Source organism: Elephantulus edwardii, unplaced genomic scaffold, assembly GCF_000299155.1.
Source record: "Elephantulus edwardii isolate Elephantulus edwardi_28Jun2011 unplaced genomic scaffold, EleEdw1.0 scaffold00052, whole genome shotgun sequence".
NCBI lineage: Eukaryota > Metazoa > Chordata > Mammalia > Macroscelidea > Macroscelididae > Elephantulus > Elephantulus edwardii.
In genome coordinates, this window is record NW_006399802.1 from 12,983,419 (window position 1) to 12,995,015 (window position 11,597).

The 11,597-nt window shown below is 38.5% G+C and overlaps 1 protein-coding gene across 1 annotated transcript; it reads left to right on the forward strand.

Annotated features, from left to right (window-relative positions):
* Positions 1-718: 718 nt before the first annotated feature.
* LOC102872412 (40S ribosomal protein S5-like) lies at positions 719-1,330 on the forward strand. The gene has a single exon (XM_006886912.1). It carries the CDS (start codon positions 719-721, stop codon positions 1,328-1,330), a length of 612 nt encoding a protein of 203 aa, XP_006886974.1.
* Positions 1,331-11,597: the final 10,267 nt, after the last annotated feature.

An 11,597-nucleotide genomic window follows, 5' to 3' on the forward strand; every position in this document is an offset into this window, starting at 1 on the left:
CCCTCTCTACGATGAATCTGTTTGTTTTCTTGGCAGTCCATGGTACATTCAATACTCTTCTCCAGCACCACAGCTCAAAGGCGTCAATTCTCCTTCTATCCTCCCTAGTCATTGTCCAACTCTCTGATGCATAACAAGTGATTGCAAAAACCATGGCCTGTATCAGGCGCACCTTAGTCTCCAGAGAGACACCGTTGCTCTTGAGTACTTTAGAGAGGTCCCTAGGATCAATATAATTGTAGGCCATTATATCGAAGCGTTCAACAAGTGGCTCCTAGCTCAAAGATCAAGAAAATGAGGTCCAGACTTGTAAAGCTAGTTCTTTCATTAACTTCTACAGATCAGAAATTTGAGATAGAAATCTATTCCCAACCTCAATCTGTGTTCTCTACCCACATTGTCATTCTGGAGGAAGCAGTTCTCATCTCAACTCCTATTCCAGTATATTGCTTGTTCCATTGTAAAGAAGAGAAGACTGTATTCTTAAGATTAAAAAGCAACTTCTTAATAGCCACTTTTTGAGAGATTTAAATAAAAATTTTCTGACGACCTCGAGTCTCAGCAATGCGCAGGTCGTGGCTGTTGACCCGGAAGTGCTCTCCGCGGTTAAACACGTCGGCCCGCGGCGCGCAGCCTCTTCCTGTCGGTGCCAGGGCGGTGCGTGGTCCATGCTGAGCCACTGCGACTCAGACTCATCGGCTTTCCGCTCAGGTCCAGGATGACGGATTGGGACCCAGCCATGCCCGCGGTTGCTGAGACCCCGGACATCAAGCTCTTCGGGAAGTGGAGCACGGATGACGTGCAGATCAACATTTCCCTGCAGGACTACATTGCAGTGAAGGAGAAGTATGCCAAGTACCTGCCCCACAGTGCAGGGCGCTACGCCGCCAAGCGCTTCCGCAAGGCCCAGTGCCCCATCGTGGAGCGCCTCACCAACTCCATGATGATGCACGGCCGCAACAACGGCAAGAAGCTCATGACTGTGCGCATTGTAAAGCACGCCTTCGAGATCATCCACCTGCTCACTGGCGAGAACCCTCTGCAGGTTCTGGTGAATGCCATCATCAATAGTGGCCCCCGAGAGGACTCAGCACGTATTGGGAGAGCTGGAACAGTGAGGCGGCAAGCTGTGGACGTGTCTCCATTGCGCCGGGTCAACCAGGCCATCTGGCTGCTGTGCACTGGTGCTCGTGAGGCCGCCTTCCGGAACATCAAGACCATTGCTGAGTGCCTGCCCGATGAGCTCATTAATGCAGCCAAGGGCTCCTCCAACTCCTATGCCATCAAGAAGAAGGACGAATTGGAGCGTGAGGCCAAGTCCAACCGTTGATCTCCTGGCTGTGACCCAATAAACCTGTATGCCCTTTGGGGTGGCCCCCCAAAAAAAATTTTAAAAAAATATTAAAATTATTTCCTTTCACATGTTTGTTTCCTTCTGCATCACTCAAGTCTACTGTTTTCATACTAATTTAAAAAGCTTAGGAGATTTTTAACTGAAACATATGTCCTTGTTTTGCTTTGTTATTTTCTTCTATCTACACATAAAGCAGAAATAAATAGACTTTTTACTTAAAGGCCTGCACATAAGTAATTGTATAATAACTTTATTTTCAGAAATAATTCCTTCTCAGTTTTCAGTCATGGCAAATGACTACATTTATGATTACATTCTTTGTATGTAAGAGGAGCTAATTCTACTTAAATATGTGTTCCCTATACTTGACCCCACTTGACAACATGCAGTAATGACGACATGGCTGAACTTCTGAGCTGGTTCAAGTCCCAGAAATGCTTCCAGCTGTGATGCTCTGGGCTTATTACATTGCCTTTTGGATAAGTTTCATAATCAGTAATACAGATATTACTAGTTATATCGCATAATTCTTGAGAGAAAGAAAAGAAATAATTTTAATGGAAGAGTCTTGTGATGTCAAGAGTCATCTATAAAATTAATTTTTTTTCATTATAATCCTTCCTGTCTATAACTATATGGAAAATAATGTTAAATATGTACCTTATTATTTTCAAAGTGTTTATATTTTTTGCCCCTTCCTTTTGAATATGCATTTTCTGATCTCTGAGAGATAAAGATGGGCAATCTCATCCTATATTATTTACAGCCTCAGAAAACCAATACAGGTTCAGCTATGAGAAGGTTCTGACTGGATAGTATGAGATTTTGAGCTGATCACCGATTGCTTTTTTTAAAAAAAGGGGGTAAAGTTTTATAGTAAAAAGGGTGGGAAAACCTCAAAGAATAGAATAGCTATACTAAGGAGTATAGCTGGCAATTCTAAGCATTGAAGGATGCAAAGGATGATCTGGGAGCATTGGTGATTAGTTGTAGAATTTTTGTCTTTCATTTGTTATTGTTGTTGTTATGTGCCGTCGAATCACTTGCAATTCATAGCGACCCTATGTACAACAGCCCTAAACTCTGCTCTGTCCTGTGCCAATCGCACTGTCTCTGACACTCCTATCCCGATTATCCCAGTCACTGAATCAATCCACCTCATAGAGGACCTTCCCCTCCTGCGCCATCCCTCCACCCTCCCAATCATGATGTCCTTCTCCAAGGACCGGTCTCTCCTCACAACATGTCCAAAGTATGTTAGACGGAGCCTCAGAATCCTTGCCTTCAAGGAGGCACCCAGTTTAACCCTTTCCAGGACGAATCTGTTTGCTTTCCTAGCAGTCCATGGTATTCTCAATACTCTTTTCCAGCACCACAGCTCAAAGGCATCAATTCTCCTTCTATCCTCCTTGGTCATTTCCAACAAGTAACTATGTCTTTCATTAAGGAGATTTAATTTCACTTCTTGGCCATAACAAATACGGTCCTCATGGTCTACCTCTAATGCATGCAGTGACTTACCATTGTTCCAGGGATCCAGCCCAATTCTTCTGTTTCTGGATTTGATTGAGGTTTTTTAGTGTCTTAATTTCCAAGATTCAAGCTCTATTATACAGTGTGACTTTGTTTTCAGTTCCTTATATAGATCCTTGTTGTCTGCTCCCTGATCCTATTTAATTTTTAAAATTAATCTATTCTTCCTCCATTCCATTGTTGCTTTGGAAATATTATCTAGGGTATATCCAAGCATACCCTGATCAGACTCCAAGTGACTTTGCTTAATACTCTTACATGCACACACACACACACACATCCCTTTACATTGACTTGAAAACCCTTTATTATGTTTATGCCTTTGCTTGGAGTCCCTGGATGGTACAAATGGTCATTGTGCTTGGCAACTCACTGAAATATGATAGTTCAAACCTATCCTAGAATGCTTTGGAAAAAAGGCCTAGTAACCTGTTGCAACACATTGACCATCGAAAACACTTTCTGCTCTGACACAGACATGAGTCAAAACCAACTGAACTCTCTGTTTTGTATTTTGCTTTCCAAAATTATGGTGAGAAAGCTCTTCATATCCACTCAGATGGCCATACTCTAAAAGTTAGATAATAACAAGTGTTAATGAGGATAAAAGAAAGTGGAACACTTGGACATCACTGGTGAAATTCAAGGAATCCTTTGGAAAACAGTCTAGAAGTTCCTCAGAAGTGTAAACATGGAGTTATCACTCGGCCTAGCAATTCCACTCCTAAATAATATCTCTAGAAATAAAATGAAAACATGTTAACACAAAGACATGTTAACACAAAAATATGTACACAAATGTTTATGGTACCACTAGTCAAAATTGTAGCCAAAATTGGTAACAACTCAAATGTCTAATCATTAATTTTAGATAAACAAATGTGTTCTATCCATAGTCAATTATTATTCAGCCACACAGAGAAAAAGTCCTTGTAAACATTATGTTAAGTGAAACAAATCAGACATGAAAGGCTAAATATTTTGTTCTTTTCAGGAAATGCCCAGAATTGGCCAAGTCACAGTTAGAGGAAACAAATTAGCAGTTGCAAGGGACTGAAGGCAATAGAATGGAGAGTCACTGCTAGTAGGTACAGGATTTCTTTGAGGAAATAGGAAAATGTCCTGAAATTAGATAGTAGTAGTGGTTGCACAACTCATTAGTATACTTATGACTGGTGAATTATATACTAAGCTGAGAAGTTTTATAATATGTGAATTATGCCTAAATTCTAAAATGCAAGAAGAAGAGAAAGAATGGGAAGACTGAAGAGGAAAAGGAATAAGAGAGAATTAGGAAGAGACAAGTAAGAGAAGGTGAAGGAGGAAAAATGAATTAAAATCCTCAGGAGAATGCTTCCCTAAAATGCAGAAAAGTGACCAATAGGCAAGCTGGCACCTTGCAAATAAAGATTCTCACTTTCATTGTCAAGTTGAAGTCACCTGTTAGTTGACCCTCCAGTGGGTTTTTGGAGGCTATAAATTATGCAAGAGGAGATTGTTTTTCTTCCTCTCTCAGAACTGCTAGTGGATTACAATCAGCCGCATTTAGATATGCAGTACAACTCCCTTGGGCTGTGCCACCAGAGCTCCCTCAATAGAGACTGATGTTGTTGTACCCTTCTTTGAGTTGGAATTGACCCATAGCTGACCCTCTAGTGTATTTTCAGAGGCTCTAAATCACACAGAAGGAGATTGCCCACATCTCATGGAGCACCATGTGGATTTGTACCATGTATCTTTGGATTTGTACGTCAAGACATACAAAGTAAAAAGTTAGTTGGTGAGTGTAGAAGAACCTCTTATTTATAATAATATATATTCATATAATTACAGAACATTTATAAAAATTACATTAATATTTATATATGTATTCTGACCAGCTTGACACTGGTCAAAGAACACATATAAATAATTCTTTTTAAACAATATGAGCATGTTACTGATCTCAGAGGCCTAGGGAACCGACAGCCTCTTCTGGCTTTCACTACCTCAAATTCAGTTTCTAAGTGGCTCAGGCCCCAGCCTTATCATATTCTGGAATGTCTTCTATTGATGCTTTTGAATGTTCATAGTGTGATGTAAAAGTGGAACACCAATGCCCTTAAAGCACAAGAGAGATTTTGGAAATTGTAGAAAATCCTGGCTGGGCTTGATGTTTAACCCTGTGGAAGTGGTTGCCCTCCTCTATGAATAGCCTTTGATATGCAGATGCATCCAGAATTCATAATGGAGAGAAGTCATTTCCTTCCTGGATCTCCAGTGGCCTCCCATGGTGCTCGCATGATGAGCCCACTGAATTATTAGCACCAGAGTTGTTCTTTGCTCCAGCACAGCAGCCACATTCAAGGTGAGTCCTGTGAGGAGTTAGTTGTTCAAGGAGAAGAAAGGCTGTATATGGGATGTAAAGGGCCCCAGAGATCTGTGAAGGCCTGTTACTGTTGCCTTCATAGAGGTTAGAGCTATTTGCGCTCTTCACCCTAGAACACAAGAAAAATATCTTCAGAAATTTTATTTCAGAGAGGAAATTTTATTTGGTTTTTCTAGAGGGGAACACAGAATTATAGGGGAAAAATAAATCTAAATATATCCAGTACCTTTTACGTTGCTATTCAAGATCTAATGTCTCTCATTAGATCAGGGAGATCAATCCTCTTCTAGAACTTAGTTTGCTCATAATTTATCATATTCAGTACTTTTCACTTTAAATGATATTTGTTAACCTCTTTCAAATTTACTAAGTACTTTTACAAGCTTCCTTTATTTGTTGTTTGCAAGTTGATGATGAATCTCAATTTGTACGTGAAGAATCATAGAGGTTCAGAGAGGTGCAATGACCTCTCAAACTCATGCAGGGAATTGCAAAACCACCATTCCAACACATATTTGACTTTTCTGTAATCATTGGCAGTAAAGCGTAGTGGTTGGAGAGCATTTTTTCCAAGATTACAATCAACAGGGAAAACTAAGCCTGATGATACAGAGTTTTGCTCTCTTTAGTTCAAAATTACTTCTCTATTCTTCTCTCAGATGTTCTCTGTACATAGATATTACCCTTGTCCCAAACTGGATTAACAGATAATAGGCTCTCTAGCTCCTGGACTTGGGATTCAGACATATATTGTACCAAGGCAAAGGTTCACTGCTTTACATGTGGGCATAAAATGGGACTGCTATAGCATTCCTGCATGCAAACATCGTGCCAAAACGGTGTAGTGTTTCAAAAGCCATGTACTGAAAGGAGACAAGATCTCAGTACAAGCTGTGGGAGCAGGGTGAATTTATGGAGCAGAAAGGATGGGCAAAGGAAAAGATCAGTCCAGTGACAGTTTACTGGCCTTGCTGTTCTCTTAAGAGGCACTAATAGTAGTGGACTGGTGCAATGGAAGCAAACCCAGCTTCATTTAAAGCAGTAGCATGAAATTGGCTGCAATAAAATTATGCATTAAGTGTGCATTATGTTTAATAAGACCGGATTGCACTTCCCATGTTTACTCTGTGACTATTGAGGCTGATCCAATTTTCTAAAGTTTTCCAATTGGTTCACGATCGAGTTTCCGGCCAGAAGGTCAGATTTCCCTTGCTGTTATTATATGTCTCTATTACTTTACTATGGCATTTACACTTTATATTCATTACTTTTTTCTATCTCCTGGACCTTCTCCATTCCAAAATGTTCCCAGTAGATGGCCCGTTTGACACAAATTAGAACAACCTTGATAGCTGTCAACTGGAGACTATCTGAGAACAAAAGGACATTATTGCAAACCAGCACTGGAGGTAATTTCATGTGCTTTCTCTGAAGGCTTCTTAATGGCCTTTGAGAAATAACACAATTCAGATCGGCAACCAGAAGACAAAGAGCGGATGTTGGACAACATGAAAAGCATGGGACTTTGCCTCAGATCACACTGTCTTGAGATTAGGAGTATTATCAACTGAAAACATACCTGTTTTCACTTCATTCATGCATATGTTGGTTAATTTATACAAATAACAAACACTCACTGGGAAGCCACTGTGTGCCAGATAGTGTGACTTTAATGGGGACACACCAATGAAGAATAATACATGGTTCCTAGTTTTTATTTTATAACATAATGGGGGTGAGTATAGGGAACTTGATAAATAAAGTTTAATTTCAAGATTCAGAAATAAATGAAATATTAGAAGTGAGGTAAAAAATCTTGCTGTAGTGATCAATAAGGCTAATTAGTTGTTCCTGGGTAAGAAAAGCAACCTTTATAGAAAAAAAATAAAAATACTTTCTTGGGGGGGAAAAAAAGTGTTCCAGGCAGAGATGCATATGCAAGATTCCCAAGTGTGAAAGAGTATGATGTATTTGAGAAATCACAAGTAGACTGCTTGAGGCGAAATAGGGCTGAGGTGGGAGAAGAAATGATAGAAAATGAGGTCAGATTGTGATGAAGACTCAAACACTGTCATAAGGAATTCAGGTGTTATCCCACAGTATCAGAGGCTTCATTGAAAAAGTCTCTCAAACAGAGCTTGATCTTCTATTTCTCAAGACTGTTTCTAATCAGATGGGTGTATTTTTTTTTTCTTTTAACCTTTCATTGTGATTTAATAAATGTTTACATAGCAAGTTGGTTTGCTCAACAATTCATATGCATCTTGTTTAGTGATAATGATTGCAATTCCCACAGTGCCACACTACTCTACTCACCTTCTCCTTGTGTCTCCTGACCTCGTTCATCTTTCTTTCCTTTCTCTTCCTGTATTCTTAGCTTTCCTTAAGACAAATGCTCTAGTGTTGACCTTGTATAGTAAATTGAACTAAGAAATGCATATCTCTGTAGTATTAATTTTTTATATTTTAAAATTTGTTTTCATAAAATTAGTTTACATTGTATTTCACTCACATTCATTGTGTTTTATACAATCTTTCATTTACATTGTGTTTCATATAATTGTTCACATACATTGTATTTTATATCATTAATTACTATTGATCTATAACTATTAATTACCCTCTCTCTCTTCAAGCTGTTGCATCTTCTCTATTCCTTCACCCACACCACAACCTACTGCTCACCACCTAGGCCTGTTTATTATTTGACTGCAAGCTGAGCCACAGTGGTGAGTTCAGTTCCAGATGTGACTTGTTCCAAAGGGCCATACACCCAAGGATTTGATCAGTCTCTATCAAATCAGTTAGCCTGGGTTTTTCTATAGTTTTCTTCTACGTCTTTCTCCCACTCTTTCTAGACAAGTGAATGGATTTTATATTTGTTTATTTCTTTCAGAAATATAAGCAAAAAGAATACCATAAGAAATGTAAACTGAAAACATATTACTGTATACATACACACACAGAAATACATATAAGAAATACATAAAAACATCAAGAAAACAAAGATTCTCACCACTGGACCAATGGCAACATCATGATAGGACAGTGAAGAGACTGAGATTGTTAACAGCATCAGCTTGCTTGGCTCCACAATCAATACTCTTGGTACCAACAGCCAGGAAATCAAAAGATGACTTGCATTGGTAAAAACTGTTGTCAAGGATCTCTCCAGAGTATTGAAAAACAATGAGGTCAGTCTAGAGACTAAGGTGTGCCTGGTCCAGGCCATGGTCTTCACAATTACTTGCTATGCATCAGAAAGTTGGACAATGACTATGGATGATACAATTTTTGCCTTTAAACTGTGGTGCTAGAGAAGAGTATTGATTATACAAAGAACTGCCAAGAGAACTAATAGATCTGTCCTGGAGAGGGTGAAACCAGGCTGATGCTTAAAAACAAGGACTTTGAAGCTCTGTCTGACATACTCTGGACATACTGGGCCAGGATGGACCAGTCCTTGGGCAGGGACATCTTGCTTGGAAGGGTGGAGGGATAGCATGAGAGAGGAGGACCCTGGATGAGATGGATTGACTCAGTGACTAGGGTAATGTGAATAGGTGCATCTGAGATGATGAAATATGTTCAGGATAGAGCAGAGTTCAGAGGTAGGGTTGCTATGAGTCAGAGTCAACTAGGCAGCACAGAAGAATAGCAACAACAAGTGACCAAGTGCTTAGGAGTTGAAATGTCAACTTGAAAGCGCATGGTTTGAATCCACCAGCTACTCCACAGGAGGATGGCACTTTCCTCCCATGCAATACACAGCCTCTGAAAACCCACAGACGGTCAGCTATGAGACAGTTCCGACTAAACAGCATGTAATTACAAGAACAACAACAAACATATACATGTAATTATGCAGTGACATAGAAAGACAGTGTCCAAAAACATGAAGAGAAACAGCTGCAAACATCCATTAATAATCAGAACATAGAGCATACAAAGTATGAATTCAGAAAAATTAGATGTTGCCAAAAATGAAATGGAATGAATCAAGATTAAAATTCTAGGCATTAGCAAACTAAGATGGACTGGTCTTGGCCACTCCACCATTCATCATACGCTCTATTATGATGGGAATTAAAAAATTGAAGAAGAATGGTGATGTGTTCATAGTCAAAGAGACCATTTGGAGATTTTTCTTCAAGTACAGTATTGTGAATGATGCTATCCATATGCATATAAAGAAGACAAAATTGATACAACCATTATTCAAATATATTCACCAAAAACTAATGCAAAAGGTGAAGAAATTGAAGATTTCTACTAGATTTTACAGTCTGAAATAGAGCAAATATGCAACCAAGGTTTAGTGATAATAACTGATGTCTAGAACGCAAAAGTTGGGAACAAAGAAGTAACACTGTTAGTTGGAAATTATGGACTTAATGACAGAAATAAGGCTGAAAATTTAATGGCTGAATTTTTAAAATTTATTTATTCATTGCAAATATCTTCTTTTAAAATTACAAATGGTGACTGTATACATGGACCTCACCTGATGGACTATACAAGAATCAAATTGATTATATTTGGAGAAAGAAACTCAGTATCAGCAGTTAAAACACCAAGCTTACTGTGACACAGACCATCAATTATCACGTGCAAGTTCTAACTGAAGGTAAAGACAATTAAAACAAGTCCACAGGAACAAAAATATGACATTTATTCTATCTTGCCGAGTTAAAAACCATCTCAAGCATAAGCTTTAGTCATTGAACACTTATGATCAAAGAATAAATGAGCTGTGGGATGATATTCAGGATATCATCCATGAAAAAAGCAAAAATTCACTACAAAGACAGGGGAGAAAGAAGATAAGAAAACATATTAGAGAAGAAAATATTTCACATAGAGCATAGAGAGGTCAAAATAAAGGGGGAAATGCTGATATAAAAGAACTGAAGGGAACACTTTTTTATTATTACTTTTTATGTGTGTACCATCAAATCAGATTGATTGGTACAGGAGGAAATTGCCCCTTCTTCTCCAGCAGAGCATCTGGTGGATTTGAACAGCATAACTCTGGATTGCAGTACAGCTTCTTGCCACTAGGCCACCGGAGTTCCTTTGAAGAGAACTTTTTAAAGACCATCTTGAGAAGATAAAGTTTTGTAACAGAATGTGCAAAAAGCTGCTTAGAAAATAAAAAGAGAAGACTTTACTTGACATTTCTTAAACTGAAAGAACCAAAAACCAAATTCAAGGATGCTGTGGGTTAGAAGCATCAAAAGAATATATAGTCACAGTATGAAGAATTAGCTGAAACAAAACCATTTTATGATGTAGTATATCATCTAGAAAAAATGCTAATGAAAGAAGAAGTTCAAACTGCACTGCACTTAAAATAAGGCCTCAAGAACAGATAGGATACCAATTGGTATGTTTCAACAAATAGACTCAACCCTTACCAGGCTCAGCCAAGAGATTTGGAAGAGAGCTAACTGCTCAAATGATGAGAAGAGATCCATATTTTTTCCCATTCTCATAAAAGGTGATCCAATAAAACGGAGACGTTATTGAGCAAAATCACATGCAAACAAAATATTGCTGAAAATAATTTAAAAATAGCTAGTACAGTACTTTGACAGAGAAATGTCAGAAATTCAAGCTTGATTTAGAAGATTCTGTGACACTAAGATATCACTGATGGATTTGAATGATTACAGAGAATACCACAAAGCTTTTTTGTGTCTTTTATTAACTATGCGAAGGAATTTCACTGAGTGAATCATAGGAAACTATGACTAAAACTGAGAAGAATGGGAATCCCATAACACTTAATTGTGTTCATGCAAAATCTATACCATACCCAGGAACGTTTTGGCCAAAAAGAGCAAGGGAACTTTTAATTATGCTCATATAGAACCTAGATCTAGACCAATGAGCTATTGTCTGAACAAAACAAGGGAATATTACATGATTTAAAATCAAGCAAGGTACGTGTCAGCACTGTATCCTTTCTCCATCCCTATTCAATCTGAATGCTGAAGAAATCATTCAAGAAGCTGGACTTTTTCAGGATACTTGGAAGACTGTTTATGTTGTGGATTAAACTTCTAGTTTTGTTCCTAGCTTTTCTGTAATGAAGTTCACAGTCCGTGATTTTAGTCCCAGGTCCATGATCCACCTTGAGTTGGTTTTTATGTATGGAGTGAGGTGTGGGTCTTGCTCGAGTCTTTTTCATATACTTTTCCAATTTTGCCAACACCATTCGTCAAAAAGGCTGTCGTTTCCCCACTTGACAGATTTCATCTCCTTGTCAAAAATCACTTGACCATAGGTAGATGGGCTGATCTCCAGATTCTCAATTCTATTCCATTGATCTATGTGTCT